Source organism: Anguilla anguilla, chromosome 8 (genome assembly GCF_013347855.1).
Source record: "Anguilla anguilla isolate fAngAng1 chromosome 8, fAngAng1.pri, whole genome shotgun sequence".
NCBI lineage: Eukaryota > Metazoa > Chordata > Actinopteri > Anguilliformes > Anguillidae > Anguilla > Anguilla anguilla.
Window position 1 is genome coordinate 55871663 of NC_049208.1, and position 20545 is coordinate 55892207.

Genomic DNA, 20545 nt, shown 5'->3' on the forward strand with positions numbered 1-20545 from the left:
GATCCCTTTGGTCCAGGCGTTTTCTTCACCCGGGGGGTGCCTGAGACACATCGCCCCAAAATACACACATCACACACCATCCAGTCACCCCACAAACACACATCACATGCAACTCGGTCACCATGGATACTAAGGAGATTCTGCAGTAAAGCAGGAGCTGATCATCTGGTAGCAATAGAGGACCTGTACAAATACAAAATGGAGAGGACTACTGTTCCCATGATGCTCTCTGTCACTGACCTGGTTCCTTCTTCTCCCTCTTGACTCGCGGAGCTTTGGGCTTGGCCCCAGGCACTGGCAGGCCCGAGGGGGAGATGAGTGAGTCTCCGCCCCCTCCCTCCGACCCCAGGGCCCCCGACTCCTCATCAAACTCCATTTTCACCGACAGATCCACGTCACCCTGAGAAACAAGGGCGTCACCGATGGTTACCATGCAAGATCACACAAATGGCTGTCCACTTCAAATACACACACACACACACACACACCTACAGCTACATCTCGGCGACATCACACCATTCTGTAGCTGGAGTTAGCCTCATGAGTCCCAACTCATTAATATGAATAACCTCCTGCATTCATGTCATGGATATTCATAGGCTCACCTTCTTCTTCTTGGTCATCTTCTTGGAGGCGTCCGCCTTCATGGCCTGTGTGACCTGGGGCACGATGCGGCGGCCAAAGGGGGAGGGCAGGGTCTCCTCCAGCTGCATCTTCTTCACTTTGGGCTTGCCCACCTTCCCTTTCACCAGCTTAGGGGTCTTCCCTGCGCTCTGGTCCTCCCGTTCCTGCGCTTCCACACGCTGCCAGCAGGGGGAGACAAACACTCTCTCAAATCAGCCACTGCTCACAGGGTTTGGCTCACGCACACTGGAGTTTTAGGGTGTAGCTTTATGGTGTGGCTGTAGTTTTTGGGTGTGGTTTTAGGGAGTGGCTGTGGTGTTAGGGTGTGGCTGTAGTTTTGGGGTGTGGCTGTAGTTTTAGGGTGCGGTTTTTTTGGGAGTGGCTGTGGTTTTAGGGTGTGGCTGTAGTTTTGGGGTGTGGTTTTAGGGTTTGGCTGTAGTTTTGAGGTGTGGCTGTAGTTTTAGGGTGTGGTTGTGGCTTTAGGGTGCTGTTTTTTTGGGAGTGGCTGTGGTTTTAGGGTGTGACTGTAGTTTTTGGGTGTGGTTTTAGGGAGTGGCTGTGGTTTTAGGGTGTGGTTTTAGGGAGTGGCCATGGTTTTAGGGTGTGGCTGTAGTTTTAGGGGGTGGCTGTGGTTTTAGGGTGTGGCTGTAGTTTTAGGGTGTGGTTGTAGTTTTAGGGTGCGGTTTTTTTGGGAGTGGCTGTGGTTTTAGGGTGTGGCTGTAGTTTTGGGGTGTGGTTTTAGGGAGTGGCTGTGATTTTAGGGTATGGCTGTAGTTTTGGGGTGTGGTTTTAGGGAGTGGCTGTGGTTTTAGGGTGTGGCTGTAGTTTTAGGGTGTGGTTGTGATTTTAGGCTGTGGCTGCGGGGTGAAGTTTTAGGGAGCGGCTGTGGTTTTAGGGTGTGGCTGTAGTTTTAGGGTGTGGCTGTGATTTTAGGCTGTGGCTGCGAGGTGAAGTTTTAGGGTGTGGCTTTAGGGTGTGGCTGTGGGGTGTGGTTTTAGGGTGTGGCTGTGGGATAGAGGAAGACTCACATTACATTACATTACATTCATTTGGCAGACACTTTTATCCAAAGCGACGTACAAAAAAAGTGCATTTCATGGTCGTAGACAACTGCTAAACACAGGTTCAGTAAGGTACAATACTTATTTTGTACAGCTATTTCTAGCCGAGAACAGTGAACACTATTCTGGCCTAACATCTGCAAAGCCAACTAGGCAGAAGAATAAGCTACAGTATTAGGACAAATACAAATTACCAAGAGGTGTTGGGATGGGGCAACATGTAACAAGTGACAGGAAAAGGGTTTTTTTTTTTTTTTTTTTGATAAAGAGTGAAATACAGCGTGGTGGTGGTTAGTCTAGGTATGGTCTGAAGAGATGAGTCTTCAGGCCACGGCGGAAGATGGGTAGTGAGGGGGAGGTTCGGAGAGGGACGGGGAGTTCGTTCCACCACTGGGGAGCTAGGGTGGAGAAGCTCTGTGATCCCTTTGGGCGGGTGGGAGGGGTTACAAGGCGGTTACTCACGTCTAGCTCCTCGATGAAGACGGCCAGGTCCTCCTTCCACAGGTCTTCTGAAGACTTCCTCTGAAGCTCGTTCAGCTCAGCTTTCTGCAAACAACACAGCACAACTCTGAGTCTCTATTTACAACACTGTCCTTACTCTACCTTTACACCAGCACAACTCTGACTCTCCATTTACACCAACACATCTCTGAGTCTCCATTTACAACACTATCCTTACTCTACCTTTACACCAGCACAACTCTGACTCTCCATTTACACCAACACAACTCTGACTCTCCATTTACAACACTATCCTTACTCTACCTTTACACCAGCACAACTCTGACTCTCCATTTACAACAACAGCCCTAACTCTAGGTTTACACAAACAAACTATGACCTTAAGTACAGACTACCTTTCCCAACATGCTTTGCGTAGATGCCCTTCCCACAATCCACTGTCCACAGTACCTTTCCCACAATGCCTTACATACAGTACTCTCCCACAATGCCTTGTGTATTGTACCCTTCCCACAATGCCTTGCATACAGCACCTTGGAGTCTCGCTGTTTGAGGAGCTCCTCCACCTTCTCCTTGCTCAGGCACCAGAGGGGCATTCCCAGGATGTAGTTAAAGTTTGGTCCCGATGACGAGCCGGAGTCTATGGAGCTGTCGCTGTCGTTACCGTCCGCATCCTCCTCCTCCAATGACTGAAAACACACACAGGCAACCCACCAATCAGGACACAGCCAGTCGTTGGGCTCCTCCCTACACCATGAAGGTCATGAAGGGCAGTGCAGATTAAACTCTATGCTAAGGAGTAAACTTGGGGGGGAAGAGTTTGTACTTGGGGGTGGAGTCAGTGCCAGACGGGTGGAGTTTGTACTTGGGGGTGGAGTCAGTGCCTGATGGGTGGGGTTTGTACTTGGGGGTGGAGTCAGTGCCAGAGGGGTAGAGTCAGTGACAGATGAGTGGAGTCTGTACTTGGGGGTGGAGTCAGTGCCAGAGGGGTGGAGTTTACACTTGGAGGCGGGGGCTGTGGGGCGCTACCTTCTCCTGGGCTCTGTTCCAGGCGGCGACGGGGTCGGACTCGTAGCCCCTCTGCAGGAGCAGCCGGATCAACTCCCGCTTGGACCTGTTCTCTGTGAGAGTGACACAGAAAAACATCAGATCCCACAGCCTAACCCAACCCTAACCCTGACAACCTAACCTAACCCCAACCCCTACAGCCTAACCTAACCCCAACCCCTACAACCTAACCTAACCTAACCCCAACCGCCACAACCCAACCTAACCCAAACCCCTACAACCTAACCTAACCCCAACCGCCACAACCTAACCTAACGTCAACACCACAACCTAACCTAACCCCAACCCCTACAACCTAACCTAACGTCAACACCACAACCTAACCTAACCCCAACCCCTACAACCTAACCTAACCCCAACCCCTACAACCTAACGTAACCTAACCCCGACCGCCACAACCTAACCTAACCCCAACTGTCACAACCTAACCTAACCCCAACCGCCACAACCTAACCTAACCCCAACCGCCACAACCTAACCCCAACCGCCACAACCTAACCTAACCCCAACCCCTACAACCTAACGTAACCTAACCCCAACCGCCACAACCTAACCTAACCCCAACTGTCACAACCTAACCTAACCCCAACGCCTACAACCTAACATACCCTAACCCCGACCGCCACAACCTAACCTAACCCCAACCGCCACAACCTAACCTAACCCCAACCACCACAACTTAACCTAACCCCAACCGCCACAACCTAACCCAACCCCAACCCCTACAACCTAACCTAACCCCAACCGCCACAACCTAACCCAACCCCTACAACCTAACCTAACCCCGACCGCCACAACCTAACCTAACCCCGACCGCCACAACCTAACCTAACCCCAACCGCCACAACCTAACCTAACCCCAACTGTCACAACCTAACCTAACCCCAACACCTACAACCTAACATACCCTAACCCCAACCGCCAACCTAACCTAACCCCAACCGCCACAACCTAACCTAACCCCAACCCCTACAACCTAACCTAACCCCAACCCATACAACCTAACCTAACCCCAACCCCTACAACCTAACCGAACCCCTACACCTAACCTAACCCCAACCCCTACAACCTAACCTAACCCCAATTGCCACAACCTAACCCAACCCCAACCCCTACAACCTAACCGAACCCCTACACCTAACCTAACCCCAACCCCTACAACCTAACCTAACCCCAACCCCTACAACCTAACCTAACCCCAACCCCTACAACCTAATCTAACCCCAACCGCCAACCTAACCTAACCCCAATTGCCACAACCTAACCTAACCCCAACCCCTACAACCTAACCTAACCCCAACCCCTACAACCTAACCTAACCCCAATTGCCACAACCTAACCTAACCCCAACCCCTACAACCTAACCTAACCCAAACCGCCACAACCTAACCTAACCCAACCCAAACCGCCACAACCTAACCCAACCCCAACCCCTACAACCTAACCTAACCCAACCCAAACCGCCACAACCTAACCCTAACTCCCACTGCTTTACACAACAAAACTCTCCGCAACATAACCTAAGCCTAACCTAACCCTAACTGCCACAGCCTAACCTAACCCTAACCCCAACAGATTAACACTACAAAACTCCCACACATTTACACAGCAAAACTCAACAGTTAATATCAGACCCAGGCCTAAATAAATGAAACCGTATTTGAGGGATAAATATTAATAATTACCGATAGAAATCTTGCCGTCAATCTTCTCCAGCACAAACCGCGCCTGATTAGACAGTTTGGCTGACTCCGCCCCCAGCATGCCGACCAGCCAATCCTTCCTCAGCTTGTAGTAGTGGAGGCGGAGCTCAAAGAACTCCTTGAGAATGTCATTGACGGATGCATAGCGCTTTAGACAGCCCATGTGATCAAAGAGCACCTTCAGAGAGAAGGGAAACCTCATTACACGCACGCACACACGCATATCCATACACACACACACATATACATTACATTACATTACATTACAGGCATTTAGCAGACGCTCTTATCCAGAGCGACTTACACAACTTTTTACATAGCACTTTACATTGTATCCATTTATACAGCTGGATATATACTGAAGCAATGCAGGTTAAGTACCTTGCTCAAGGGTACAACGGCAGTGTCCTTACCCGGGAATCGAACCTGCGACCTTTCGGTTACGAGCGCAGTTCCTTACCCACTGCGCCACACTCCGTCCCGCATGTACTCACACACGCACGCATGCATATACACGCACACGCGCACACGCGCACAAAGGTGAGTGACAGGTCACAGGCTCCAGGTGCATGGCAGGTCACAGGTGTAAGGTGAGTGACAGGCTCCAGGTGAGCGGCAGGTAGCACTTGCCATAGAGTGGCAGGTGAGGCTGGACTGCAGCTTGAAGACTTTGTGCAGGCCAGCAGCCTCAGCTTCGCGGAGCTTCTCCTCACTCATTCGCACCAGGAACTTGACGGTGGAGTCGGTGTGGTACTCCTTATAGTCACTGATGAGCACCGGGGTCTTATCCGTCCCCTGCAGCATGGGCTCCAGCACTGACTCCTTATAAGCCTGCAAAGCCACGTTCAGTACAGTGTTCAGTACTCAACACGCTGCGCTTATATCAGTACAGTGTTCAGTGCTCAACACACTGCGATTATATCAGTACAGCGTTCAGTACAGCATACAGCATGCAGTACAGCACTCAGTACTCAACACACTGCCTGGACATGTAGTGGAGGCAGAAACACTGGGAGTATTCAAGGCCCGGCTTGATACAGTGTTAGATACTATCTTGCTTATAGGTAAACTAAGCCTTAAGTACAGTTTAGTGGTAGGAATGGAGGAGCAGTGTTGGGCTGAATGGCCTGTTCTCGTCTTACATTATGTTCTGTTATGTTATGTTTGGGTGTGTGTATGTGTGTGTGTGTGTGTGTGTGTGTGCGTGTGCGTGTTCGGGTGTGTGTATGTGTATGTGTGTGTGTGTGTTTGGGTGTGTGTGTTTGGCGTACCTGGGTCCAGGTGCGGACGGGCAGTTCTGTTATCTCGATGGTGTTCTTGTCCAGAACAGACACCTCCCCGCTCACCATGTACTGGTTCTGCCCCAGCTCGTGGATCACGCCCCGGAAGTTCTTGTAGCTGGGGAGCTTCGTGAGGACAGGAAAAGAGGAAACGCACTTAATATGCATCAGCGTATCAGCGTTAAAAACAGGAAACGTACTTAATTTACACTGAGCTCAGGCCAAAGCCCCTGGGTTCATAGTCTGGCAGCCTTAAGCCCAGTTCAGGCCAAAGAGCCGCGACACAACGAAACCATTTTAGAGTCGCAGAGAGGAGGTGCGGCAGTGTGCACGGCCCTCTCAGAGCGCCCGACGCAGAGAGGAGGTGCGGCAGTGTGCACGGCCCTCTCAGAGCGCCCGACGCAGAGAGGAGGTGCGGCAGTGTGCACGGCCCTCTCAGAGCGCCCGACGCAGAGAGGAGGTGCGGCAGTGTGCACGGCCCTCTCAGAGCGCCCGACGCAGAGAGGAGGTGCGGCAGTGTGCACGGCCCTCTCAGAGCGCCCGACGCAGAGAGGAGGTGCGGCAGTGTGCACGGCCCTCTCAGAGCGCCCGACGCAGAGAGGAGGTGCGGCAGTGTGCACGGCCCTCTCAGTGGGTCTGATACCCACGCTCGCCTTCGCACACAGTTCAGCTCGCCTTCGCACACAGTTCAGCTCGCCTTCGCACACAGTTCAGCTCGCCTTCGCACACAGTTCAGCTCGCCTTCGCACACAGTTCAGCTCGCCTGCGCACACAATTCAGCTCGCCTGCGCACACAGTTCAGCTCGCCTGCGCACACAATTCAGCTCGCCTGCGCACACAATTCAGCTCGTCCAATAGCAGGCGGACCGTTTTAGAGCCAAGAGGCGAAACTTTGGTCTGAAATGGGTTTTAAGTAGTATGTGACAAACATGGAGGTATGTTGTATGTGCAAATTCAATTCAGCCAGCCCGAGTTCACTAGCCACCAGAAGGTCTGAATCACCTGTGCAGTGGTTCGGTATGACTTAGCTAGCCACTGCAGCTCACTAGAAACCAGCTGGATGAAATATTCAACCCAAAATAAAACCCAGAAGTAATGAATATTATCCGTTATTTTTCTTTTTTAGGGTGGTGCTAAGAGGAGCAGGTGTGGAGCGCGGGCGGGCAGGGGGACGGTACCATGGGCAGCGGGTCCTGCTGCTCCAGCATGCGGTTGATGTTGTTGACGATCTCGCGCGGGTCGTAGTTGGGGATCTTGCAGGCCCAGCCGGTGCCGATGCCCTCGGCCCCGTTCACCAGCACCATGGGGATGATGGGAATGTACCACTCCGGCTCCACCTTCTGGTTGTCGTCGTACAGGAACTTGAGCAGGTTTGAGTCCACCGCCGGGAAGAGCAGCTTGGCTAGGGGACTGTGGGGAGGGGGGGGGGGGTGATGGGGGGGTGATTGGGGGTTGATTGGGGGTTGGGGGGGTGATGCAGGGTGGGGGGGGTACGTCGGGACGGCCGTTAGAGCTAGGGTTTCTGTGGGCCTGTGGAGTTACTTCAATGGGCTGGTACTGAGATTTGTATCCCTCTGGTGACAGTGGGTGGAAGTGGTGGCGTAACACTACGTAATGCAAGTGGAGTGTTGCCTTGATTACCATGAGGCACAAGTGTATACGCTGTTGGGGTGTTACCTGAGCTCGGTGATGGTGTAACAGATGAGCACAGGTGCGTACGATGTGTTACCTGAGCACAGTAAAGATGCACAGGTGTGTAAGGTGAGTTACCTGAGCACAGAAAAAAATGCACAGGTGTATGAGGTGTGTTACCTGAGCACAGTAAGGATGTACAGGTGTGTTACCTGAACACAGGGGTGTAAGGTGAGTTATCTGAGCAGAGTAAAGATGCACAGGTGTATGAGGTGTGTTACCTGAGCACAGTAAGGATGTACAGGTGTGTAAGGTTTACCTGAACACAGGTGTGTAAGGTGAGTTATCTTAGCACAGTAAAAATGCATAGGTGTGTAAGGTGAGTTACCTGAGCACAGTAGAGGTGCACAGGTGCGTAAGGTGAATAAACTGAGCACAGTAGAGGTGCACAGGTGTGTAAGGTGTGTTACCTGAGCACAGTAGAGGTGCACAGGTGTGTAAGGTGAGTAAACTGAGCACAGTAGAGGTGCACAGGTGTGTAAGGTGAGTTACCTGAGCACAGGTGTGTAAGGTGTGTTACCTGAGCACAGTAGAGGTGCACAGGTGTGTAAGGTGAGTTACCTGAGCAAAATAAAGGTGCACAGGTGTGTAAGGTGTGTTACCTGAGCACAGGTGTGTGAGTTACCTGAGCATAGTGAAAATGTAACGGGGGCTGGCAGCATCTTTGCCCCCGTTGATGCGGGTGCCGAACTGGCCGAGTGGCTGCAGGATGTTGACGTTGTTGCTGCCCACAAAGTTCTGTGCCAGGTTCACGATGGTCATCATCAGTGCTTGCTGCAGCACACAGACTGAGAGTCACAGACTGAACCGCGCGCGGGGCAGGAGGGACAGGGCATCTGACATGCAGGGACCACCACAACAAACTACTACTGCTACTGTTACTATGACTACCGCTACTGTTACTATGACTACTGCTACTGTTACTATGAATACTGCTACTGCTACTGTTACTATGACTACCGCTACTGCTACTGTTACTATGACTACTGCTACTGTTAATATGATTACTGCTACTACTGTTACTATGACTACTACTACTGTTACTGTTACTATGACTACCGCTACTGCTACTGTTACTGTTACTATGACTACTGCTACTGTTACTATGATTACCGCTACTGCTACTGTTACTATGACTACTGCTACTGTTACTGTTACTATGACTACTGCTACTGCTACTGTTACTATGACTACCGCTACTGCTACTGTTACTATGACTACTGCTACTGTTACTATGATTACTGCTACTACTGTTACTATGACTACTACTACTGCTACTGTTACTATGACTACCGCTACTGCTACTGTTACTATGACTACTGCTACTGTTACTGTTACTATGACTACCGCTACTGCTACTATGATTACTACTACTGTAACTGCTGCTACTGTTACTATGACTACTGCTACTGCTACTGTTACTATGACTACTGCTACTGCTACTGTTACTATGACTACTGCTACTATTACTATGACTACCGCTACTGTTACTTCTACTGTTACTATGACTACCGCTACTGCTACTATGACTACTACTACTGTTACTGTTACTGTTATTATGATTACTGCTACTACTGTTACTATGACTACTACTACTGCTACTGTTAATATGACTACTGCTACTATTACTATGACTACCGCTACTGTTACTATGATTACTGCTACTACTGTTACTATGACTACTGCTACTGTTACTATGACTACCGCTACTGTTACTGTTACTATGATTACTGCTACTACTGCTACTATGACTACCGCAACTGTTACTATGACTACCGCTACTGCTACTGTTACTATGACTACTGCTACTGTTACTGTTACTATGACTACTACTACTGCTACTGTTACTATGATTACTGCTACTACTGTTACTGTTACTATGACTACTACTACTGCTACTGTTACTATGACTACTACTACTGCTACTGTTACTATGACTACTGCTACTATTACTATGACTACCGCTACTGCTACTGTTACTGTTACTATGACTACTACTACTGCTACTGTTATTATGACTGCCGCTACTGCTACTGTTACTATGACTACTACTACTGCTACTGTTACTATGACTACTGCTACTGTTACTATGACTACCGCTACTGCTACTGTTACTATGACTACTACTACTGCTACTGTTACTATGACTACTACTACTGCTACTGTTAATATGACTACTGCTACTATTACTATGACTACCGCTACTGTTACTTCTACTGTTACTATGACTACTACTACTGCTACTGTTACTGTTACTATGACTACTACTACTGTTACTATGACTACCGCTACTGTTAGTGCTACTGTTACTATGACTACTGCTACTACTGTTACTATGACTACTACTGCTACTGTTACTATGACTACAACTACTGTTACTGTTACTATGACTACTACTACTGTTACTGCTACTGTTACTATGACTACTACTACTGTTACTGCTGCTACTGTTACTATGACTACTACTGTTACTGCTACTACTACTACTGCTACTAAAACTATGATTACTACTACCACTACTGTTACTGCTACGACTACTACTGCTACTGTTACTATGATTACTACTACCACTACTGTTACTATGAGAGCCACTACTGCTACTATGACTATTACTACAGTTACTATAACTACTACTACTGCTGCTGTTACTGCTACTGCTGTTACTACTACTACTACTGTTACCATGACTACTACTGTTACTACTACTACTACTACTGCTATGACTACTATTGTTACTGCTACCACTATTACTATGACTACTATTACTGCTACCATTACTGCTACTGCTACCACGACTACTACTACTACTACTACTGTTACTGCTACTATTATTACTACTATAAATAATAACAAGAATAATAATAATAATAATAATAAACCTCGCCGTGATGGTACGCTGACATCTCTGCCACTGATCCGGCCAGCTGGGCCACCTTCACCTCCCGCTTATCGTTCCTCTTCATACAGGTGAACAGCACCTTCCTCTGGCCCGGCTTCATCCCTGCACACGCCACATTATCACATCACAAAGGGACACACAGCATCATCACAAAGGGACACACAGCATCATCACAAAGGGACACACAGCATCATCACAAAGGGACAGACCACATCATCACATCACAAAGAGACACGCAGCATCATCACAAAGGGACACGCAGCATCATCACAAAGGGACAGACCACATCATCACATCACAAAGGGACACGCAGCATCATCACAAAGGGACAGGCCACATCACAAAGGGACACGTAGCATCATCACAAAGGGACAGGCCACATCACATCACAAAGGGACACGCAGCATCATCATAAAGGGACAGGCCACATCGTCATAAAGGGACAGGCCGCATCATCACCAGGGGACACGCCACATCATCACAAAGGGACAGGCCACATCATCACAAAGGGACAGGCCACATCATCATCAGGGGACATGCCACATCACCACCAGGGGACAGGCCACATCATCACAAAGGGACAGGCCACATCATTACCAAGGGACAGGCCACATCATCACATCACAAATGGACAGGCCACATCGTCATAAAGGGACAGGCCACATCATCACAAAGGGATCGATAACGGCTTGTGCGCTCATGACATCATAAGAAGGGGGCAGGAGATACACACCATCGACGAGAGAGGGGATGGAGCGCTCGTTGTCGGAGTTGGAGAAGAGGATGAGCTCTTTGTTAATGAAGTCGTTGTAGGACAGGTGCCGCGCCTGTGTGCCGTACAGGAATTGCTGCAACAAGAACCACAGGAGGATCAGTCTCTAAACTACTCAACCTACAGGAGGATCAGTCTCTAATCTACTGAACCCACAGGAGGATCAGTCTATAAACTACTGAACCCACAGGAGGATCAGTCTATAAATTACTGAACCCACAGGAGAATCAGTCTATAAACTACTGAACCCCCAAGAGGATCAGTCTATAAACTACTGAACCCACAGGAGGATCAGTCTATAAATTACTGAACCCACAGGAGGATCAGTCTATAAACTACTGAACCCCCAAGAGGATCAGTCTATAAACTACTGAACCCACAGGAGGATTAGTCTCTAAACTACTGAACCCCCAAGAGGATCATTCTCAAAACTACTGAACCCACAGGAGGATCAGTCTATAAACTACCGAACCCCCAAGAGGATCATTCTCAAAACTACTGAACCCACAGGAGGATCGGTCTCTAAACTACTGAACCCACCGGAGGATCGGTCCATAATCTACTGAACCCACCGGAGGATCGGTCCATAATCTACTGAACCCACAGGAGGATCAGTCTCTAAACTACTGAACCCACAGGAGGATCAATCTCTAAACTACTGAACCCACCGGAGGATCGGTCTCTAAACTACCGAACCCACAGGAGGATCAGTCTCTAAACTACTGAACCCACAGGAAAGCCTGTCCAAACCTGCTGCTTAAAACTACAACTCCCATAATTAAGAGGAACGCAGCTCACTGAACCCATGGTTCATGCCACACACAGAACACACATGCAGCTGTTTGAGTGTTTCTGGGGTCGCACCTCCGGCAGGCCGTGTAACCGGCGCTGTCTCCTGTCCTCCATGAAGTTAGTGAGCCACTCCTTCCTGTCATCCGTCTTCTTTTTACTGAAGGCCTGGAGAGAGAGCGAGAGAGAGAGATAAGGGGGGGAGGAAGAGAGAGGAAGGGACAGACAGAGACGGGGGGGAGAGAGGGAGGGAGAGAAAGAGGGAGAGGGAACTTTGACTTGCCGTCTGGGTTGCAGACAGACTAAGCCAAGCTGTCACAAGTCGCCCTGTTTTGACACCTATGTTATTTATATTTATTTTATTATTTTAAATATCCATTTTCAAAGCAGTAAGATTAAACTTCAGCCCCCAAATCCATGCATTAGCTGCCCCGAGTGTTGTGAGTGTGAGGGTGAGACAGGAAGTGAGGCGGGAGGCAGGAAGTGAGGCGGAGCTAACCAGGGTGATGGCAGCGTCGTCCTCCGTGCCCATGTAGCGGAACATGATGCGGTGTTTCTCCATGTCCGCAAAGTACTCCTTCGCCTCTTTGCTTGTGCTCGTACCCAAACCTGGAACACACGCACGAGCACACACAGACAGACACACGCACACGTGCACACACACACAGACACACGCACGAGCACACACACACAGACACACGCACACGTGCACACACAGACACACACGCACACGTGCACACACACACAGACACACGCACACGTGCACACACAGACACACGCACACGTGCACACACAGACACACGCACACGTGCACACACAGACACATGCACACGTGCACACACAGACACACGCACACGTCCACATAGAGACACAGACACACACGCACACACACAGACACACGCACACGTGCACACACAGACACACGCACACGTCCACATAGAGACACAGACAAACACGCACACGTGCACATACAGACACACACGCACACGTGCACACACAGACACACGCACACGTCCACACACAGACACAAGCACACGTCCACATAGAGACACAGACACACACGCACACACACAGACACACGTACACGTGCACAGACACACACACACGTCCACATACAGACACACACGCACACGTGCAACACACAGACACACACGCACACGTGCACACATAGACACACGCACACGTCCACATACAGACGCATGCACACGTGCACACACAGACACACGTCCACATACAGACAGACACACACGCACACGTGCACACACAGGCACACGTGCACACACAGACACACACGCACACGTGCACACACAGACACACGCACACGTCCACATACAGACGCATGCACACGTGCACACACAGACACACGCACACGTCCACATACAGACACAGACACACACGCACACGTGCACACACAGACGCATGCACACGTGCACACAGACACACATGCACGCACACGTGCACATACAGACACAGACACAGACACACACACGCACGCACACGTGCACATACATGCACGCGCGCGCACACACACACGCACACCACAATGGTCCATCATTCCATATAATATTGCACATGCATAGCTGTGTTATTAATATGTGCTTGTACATAAACACACACACACAATTTCCATGTTTATTACATGGAAGCATTTCATTTTGTGTAAAGTTGGTGGTATATTGAAGTGCCAAATAAATTAGATTGAAAGGGGGAGAGTGAGCAGGAGGGGAGACAGAGAGAGAGAGGGAGGATGGAGAGAAAGAAACAGGGTGAAGGGATAGAGAGAAAGAAAGGTGGTGGAGGGGTGATAGAAAGAAAGGGGGGCATGGTGACTGTACAGACCTTTGTAGTACTTAATGTGCCAGGTTTTGTAATTTTCCGTCTGTTTCTTCCACTCGTCGAACTCTGGAATGCTGTAGAAGGACAGCTCCTGCTTGTTCTTACTGGCCTGGAAACAGGACAAGCCGTCACACTCAAACCCCGCCCCCTAAACCTCAGGCCACACCCTACACCAGTAGCCCCACCCCCTGCCGCTGGTTACCTTGACGATGGGAGTGATGAACTCCTCCAGGAAGGTGTGTTTGAGCAGGGACGGCCAGTTGTGATGGAAGAAGTTGATGAGCAGACCCTTAATGTGGGAGCCATCCTGGTCCTGAGGGGGAGGGGGACGGGGGGGGGGGAATCAGTCAAACGTCCCGCTTCAATACAGCGACAGGACAGCCAGGATGACTCCTCAGGTATAGACAAAAGAGCGGAACTCCACCAATCATGTGTGTTAGTAATAAAACTGCAGCTGTGATTTGTGGACACATTCTGGGTTCTTCCTGGAAATTTACACTAGGATCCAGGCATTATCCAATGAAAACCATCAGACACACACGCGCACAGTACCTGATCGGTCATGATCATGATCTTTCCGTAGCGTAGCGAGCGAAGGGATTCTGGGTCCTCATAGCTTTTCTTGTACTGCAAGCCCACAATCTTGATGATGTTGTTGATCTCTGAGTTCTCCATAATCTGCAGGGAGAGTCAATAAGACTCAGATCTAACACACACACACTCACACACACACACACACACACACACACACACACTCCTCTCTCAGTCACACACACACACACACACACTCCTCTCTCAGTCACACACACACACACACACTCCTCTCTCAGTCACACACACACACACACACACACACACTCCTCTCTCAGTCACACACACACACACACACTCACACACACACACTCCTCTCTCAGTCACACACACACACACACACACACACACACTCCTCTCTCAGTCACACACACACACACTCCTCGCTCAGTCACACACACACACACACACACACACACTCCTCTCTCAGTCACACACACACACACACACACACACACATACACACATTCTCACACACACACACACACACACACACACACACACTCCTCTCTCAGTCACACACACACACACACACACACACACACTCCTCTCTCAGTCACACACACACACACACACACACACACACACTCGCCTGTTTGTGGGAGGCCTCTCGGACGTTGAGGATTTTCCCGCGGAGGGGGAACACCCCGTATCGGTCCCTGCCAATCACCCCGAGCCCCGAAACAGCCAGCGACTTAGCGGAGTCCCCCTCCGTCAGGATCAGCGTGCAGTCTGAGGAGTGCTTCCCACCTGAGAGAGGCAGGGGAGTGCACACAGGTGAGGACTCACAGGTGAGACAGCACAGGTAAGGCTGCACAGGTAAGGACACACAGGTATAAAGACACAGGTACGAACACACTGGCGAGGCTGCACAGGTAAGGAGACACAGGCGAGTCTCACCGGCGTCGTTGGCGTCGTCCAGCTTGGGGATGCCCTTGATCTTGCTGTACTTGACGGAGGAGCACTTTTTGTTGAGCTGAGTCTGAGCCTTGAACTTGACCCAGTTCAGAATGCTCTCCACAATGCCGCAGTTCGTCGCCTGTACACAAGGGGGCGACAAAAACCACCAATTACTTTCCTCAATGTCTAAGCCAAAGGTGGCCGACCCAGGTCTTAAACCCAAGAAACCAGGTGAGGTGAGTTACCTGTGTAATCAGCTGCTTTAATTGACCAATTAAATGCCCAGTGACGACCAAACCCAGCAGAACCAGGACCAGGTTCAGCTGCGCTCACTCACCGCGCGTATGAACTTATCGGAGAGCGGACACTTGGAGCCGAAGCACTTGGTCTGGAGCGTCATGTTCTCCTTGGTCTGGGAGTCGAAGGTGGGGTTCTCGATCAGGGCGTTCACAAACACCCAGATGTGGTTCTTCACCTGAGAGGGAGCAGAGGTGCACGTTTACTTTATGGCACAGGCACTCAAAAAACACAAAAAACACGCCCAGCTAAACATAGACTGAAACGGCTCCATCAAAACCCCACTTCTGCTGATCGTACAGTAAAATGTGGAAGCACAGTGTTAATGCAATGGACTCGTCTGCTTTGCCTGAGCACCATCCCTCGCCACCGGGGGGCAGTGTAGTATAGGGCTGAGGGAACTGGGCTCTGAGGTTGCAGGTTCAATCCCCAGATGGGGATATAGCTACTTAACCTGAATTGCTTCAGTAAAATATCCAGCTGTATAAATGCATGAAAGGCACTCTTGATAAACAGCGTCTGATGAAAGTCGGTGTAAATCTGAGTTAAGGAAGGGATTCTGTGTTAATTGTGACTTTGTCAAAGCTGACTTTGATCTCTGACCTGGAAGGGTTTGACCGTCACGCCTGCCTTGTTCTTCTTCTTGACCACTTCGATCAGCTTGGCCACGATCTGGTCCACCACGTAGTCAATGTGCCTGCCGCCCTGGAGATGGGAAATAGTTACCAGTGTCACAGGCGTTACCGTTACCAAGGTTACAGACTAAAAATAAAAATACAAACCAGCTAGGGCACAGGGGGTGATGGGCATGAGAGGTCCTGCAGTTACTTTGGCGGAGGGAATGCTGGATCTGGGGGTAGGCGGTGCAGGGATGCGGTTGTCGCGGTTACCGTGATGGTAGGGATACTGGGTTTAGGGGTAGGTGGGACAGGGATGCGGTTGTCGCGGTTACCGTGATGGTAGGGACGCTGGGTTTAGGGGTAGGTGGGGCAGGGATGCGGTTGTCGCGGTTACCTAGGTGGTGGGGACACTGGGTTTGCGGTAGGGGCGCAGGGATGCAGTTGCCGCAGGGATGCAGTTGCCGCGGTTACCTTGGTGCTGGCGATGCTGGGTTTTGGGGTAGGAGGCACAGGGATGCGGTTGCCGCAGTTACCTTGGTGGTGGCGATGCTGGGTTTTGGGGTAGGGGGTGCAGGGATGCAGCTGCCGCGGTTACCTTAGTGGTGGCGATGCTGGGTTTGGGGGTAGGGGGCGCAGGGATGCAGTTGCCGCGGTTACCTTAGTGGTGGCGATGCTGGGTTTGGGGATAGGGGGTGCAGGGATGCGGTTGCCGCAGTTACCTTGGTGGTGGCGATGCTGGGTTTTGGGGTAGGGGGCGCAGGGATGCAGTTGCCGCGGTTACCTTAGTGGTGGCGATGCTGGGTTTGGGGGTAGGGGGCGCAGGGATGCAGTTGCCGCGGTTACCTTAGTGGTGGCGATGCTGGGTTTGGGGGTAGGGGGTGCAGGGATGCGGTTGCCGCAGTTACCTTGGTGGTGGAGATGCTGGGTTTTGGGGTAGGGGGCGCAGGGATGCAGTTGCCGCGGTTACCGTAATGGTGGCGATGCTGGGTTTGGGGTAGTGGGTGCAGGGATGCGGTTGCTGCGGTTACTGTGGTAGTGGGGATGCTGGGTTTGGGGGTAGGAGGCGCAGGGATACAGTTACCGCAGTTACTGTGGTAGTGAGGACGCTGGATTTGGGGGTAGGAGGCACAGGCATGCAGTTGCCGCGGTTACTGTGGTGGTGGCAATGCTGGGTTTGGGGTAGGTGGTACATGGATGCGGTTGCTGTGGTTACTGTAGTGGTGGCAATGCTGGGTTTGGGGGTAGGAGGCGCAGGGATGTGGTTGCCGGGGTTACCTTGGTGGTGGCGATGCTGTTGACGAAGCTGATCTGTTGGAAGCCCTTCTCGCTCAGCGTCAGGCACACCTCCCAGCGCTCGTTCACCGCCTCGTTCACCACCTTCAGCACCACGCCCGTCTCGTCCAGCTTGTCCTTCACGTACAGGTCCACGTAGCTGCGGAAGCCGGTTACCTGCAGGGGGCGCCGGGGGTCAGTCACCAGAGTACAAAGAACCGCAGCGCTCCGACAGAGAGCCGAACGGGCGACAGGCCTACCGGAAGCTTCTTCCCGTTGAGCATGACCTTGACCCCCCGGCAGGACCCTGCCACATCGTAGGCCCTCCGCGTCAGCAGGGCCAGGATGTCCTTATCCAGCTTCTCCATGTTGAACTTGGACAGGTCGGGTTGGAAGGTCACGCAGGTGAAGTCTTCACCATCAAAGAACTTTATCCTGGGCTCACTGGTCTTAGTCATGTTATTCTGCCAGGTCTGAGAGAGGGAGAGAGGGATGGGGAGTGAGAGAGAGGGAGAAGGACAGAGAGAAAAAAAGAAAGAGGGAGAGAGACAGAAAGAGAAAAGGGGGAGAAGAGTAAAAAGAAAAGGACAAAGCAAGAGGGACAACAGGAAAGAAAAGGAGTAGAGGGAGGAAAAAATACCAGAAACCAGGTGGATTTAGTGGACATTGTGCTTCTCACTCAGGCAAGTGAATGAAACGTATAAATGAACCCTATCATGGGTTGAGTATCGCTGCTCCTGAAGCCATAAACCCTCCTGTGCAGCCGGGACACCCATTAAATTAGCAGTCAGTCTGAAGCTGGCCATTAGTACAGCGGGCTAATCGTACCGCCTGTTCCGGGGGCTTTGGCCGTTAGCATGGCGGGCTAATCGTACCGCCTGTTCCGGGGGCTTTGGCCGTTAGCATGGCGGGCTAATCGTACCGCCTGTTCCGGGGGCTTTGGCCGTTAGCATGGCGGGCTAATCGTACCGCCTGTTCCGGGGGCTTTGGCCGTTAGCACGGCGGGCTAATCGTACCGCCTGTTCCGGGGGCTTTGGCCGTTAGCACGGCGGGCTAATCGTACCGCCTGTTCCGGGGGCTTTGGGCGTTAGCATGGCGGGCTAATCGTACCGCCTGTTCGGGGCTTTGGCCGTTAGCACGGCGGGCTAATCGTACCGCCTGTTCCGGGGGCTTTGGCCGTTAGCATGGCGGGCTAATCGTACCGCCTGTTCCGGGGGCTTTGGCCGTTAGCATGGCGGGCTAATCGTACCGCCTGTTCCGGGGGCTTTGGCCGTTAGCATGGCGGGCTAATCGTACCGCCTGTTCCGGGGGCTTTGGCCGTTAGCACAGCGGGCTAATCGTACCGCCTGTTCCGGGGGCTTTGGGCGTTAGCATGGCGGGCTAATCGTACCGCCTGTTCCGGGGGCTTTGGCCGTTAGCACGGCGGGCTAATCGTACCGCCTGTTCCGGGGGCTTTGGCCGTTAGCATGGCGGGCTAATCGTACCGCCTGTTCCAGGGGCTTTGGCCGTTAGCATGGCGGGCTAATCGTACCGCCTGTTCCAGGGGAACGGTTGCCGTAGAGGGAGAATCGAACCCAGGAGCCGACCTGACCCCCCGTGTGACCCCAAAAACCTAGCCGAGGTGATAAGAAACCAGGAGGCGGGACTCTTACCTTACAGGTCAGGCGTCACTGTCCCTAGAGGGGTCGGGATGGCGCATTAACACACAACACTACCCATGTGGTCACAGAACGGACAATAGGGAAACGGGCGTGTGAAATTTTGGGGCAGGACTCCGTACCTGTTTGAAGCTGTGTTTGTACTCTTTGCACGCCGTTTCCACGGTGAATTTTGTACTGAAGATATTGCAGAGTTTAGCACCATAACCATTCCTACCGCCTGAAACAGGGACAGAAAGGAAACGCAAGACCGTTAAAAACAGCTCCTCACCTGAAGAACCTCCACTTCAAACATTCACACAGACTGGCGTTATTACTCAGCTAAGCTACTACAGTCGCTAAACCAAACGAACGATCAATTCACGGCTACAAGCAGAGACAGCCCAACATGTCTTCCTAGATTATTTCAGAATTACTGAACTCAAATACGACAGATTCACAGATTACAGCTATGACCCGGCGAGCCCGGTACAGCAGCCAAGCCGAGCCGAGCCAGACCGAGCTGAGCCAAGCCGGACCGAGCTGAGCCGAGCCGGACCAAGCCGAACCGAGCCGAGCCAGACCAAGCTGAGCTGAGCCGGACCAAGCTGAGCCAGACCAAGCCGAGCTGAGCCGAGCTGGACCAAGCTGAGCCGGACCGAGCCGAGCCGAGCTGGACCAAGCTGGACTGGGCCGAGCGCCACTCGCCTGTGACCTTCTTCTCGTCGTCGTCGTAGTTGCTGGAGGTGAGCAGGTGCCCGAAAATGAGAGCGGGGACGTACATCTTCTCCTCTTTGTGTTCCACCACCGGGATGCCCTTCCCGTTGTTCCAGATAGTGATGGTGTTTGACTCGCTGGCGAGATACAAAGCAGATAAAACAAAACAATAAGTCCGTCTATCTCCATCTCCATCAAACGTGACATCTATCCATCCATTATCTATACCCGCTTATCCTGAGCAGGGTCACAGAGGGTGCTGGAGCCTATCCCAGCATGCATTGGGCGAGAGGCAGGAATACACCCTGGACAGGCCGCCAATCTA

General features: G+C 51.5%; 1 protein-coding gene across 3 annotated transcripts in view; it reads right to left on the bottom strand.

The window, feature by feature from the left end:
- top2b (DNA topoisomerase II beta) overlaps positions 1–20545 on the bottom strand; it is a 33572-nt gene that overhangs the window by 4606 nt on the left and 8421 nt on the right. For 2 of the 3 annotated variants that reach the window (XM_035430918.1, XM_035430917.1), the window contains exons 5-30: positions 20212–20357; positions 19647–19744; positions 18127–18339; positions 17870–18043; positions 16578–16679; positions 16015–16152; positions 15678–15816; positions 15370–15527; positions 14739–14864; positions 14389–14499; positions 14190–14295; positions 12850–12959; positions 12426–12518; positions 11523–11637; positions 10770–10891; positions 8516–8664; positions 7377–7608; positions 6190–6324; positions 5549–5749; positions 4901–5096; positions 3177–3268; positions 2681–2836; positions 2148–2231; positions 606–803; positions 241–400; positions 1–40 (exon numbers count right to left, since the gene is read on the bottom strand). The exon at positions 1–40 is cut by the window's left edge and continues 119 nt beyond it. In XM_035430918.1, coding sequence (XP_035286809.1) covers positions 1–40; positions 241–400; positions 606–803; positions 2148–2231; positions 2681–2836; positions 3177–3268; positions 4901–5096; positions 5549–5749; positions 6190–6324; positions 7377–7608; positions 8516–8664; positions 10770–10891; positions 11523–11637; positions 12426–12518; positions 12850–12959; positions 14190–14295; positions 14389–14499; positions 14739–14864; positions 15370–15527; positions 15678–15816; positions 16015–16152; positions 16578–16679; positions 17870–18043; positions 18127–18339; positions 19647–19744; positions 20212–20357 — 3594 coding nt within the window. Of the gene's footprint in view, positions 41–240; positions 401–605; positions 804–2147; positions 2232–2680; positions 2837–3176; positions 3269–4900; positions 5097–5548; positions 5750–6189; positions 6325–7376; positions 7609–8515; positions 8665–10769; positions 10892–11522; positions 11638–12425; positions 12519–12849; positions 12960–14189; positions 14296–14388; positions 14500–14738; positions 14865–15369; positions 15528–15677; positions 15817–16014; positions 16153–16577; positions 16680–17869; positions 18044–18126; positions 18340–19518; positions 19543–19646; positions 19745–20211; positions 20358–20545 lie in introns of those variants that run through there. The other variant, XM_035430919.1, reaches the window with a different exon arrangement.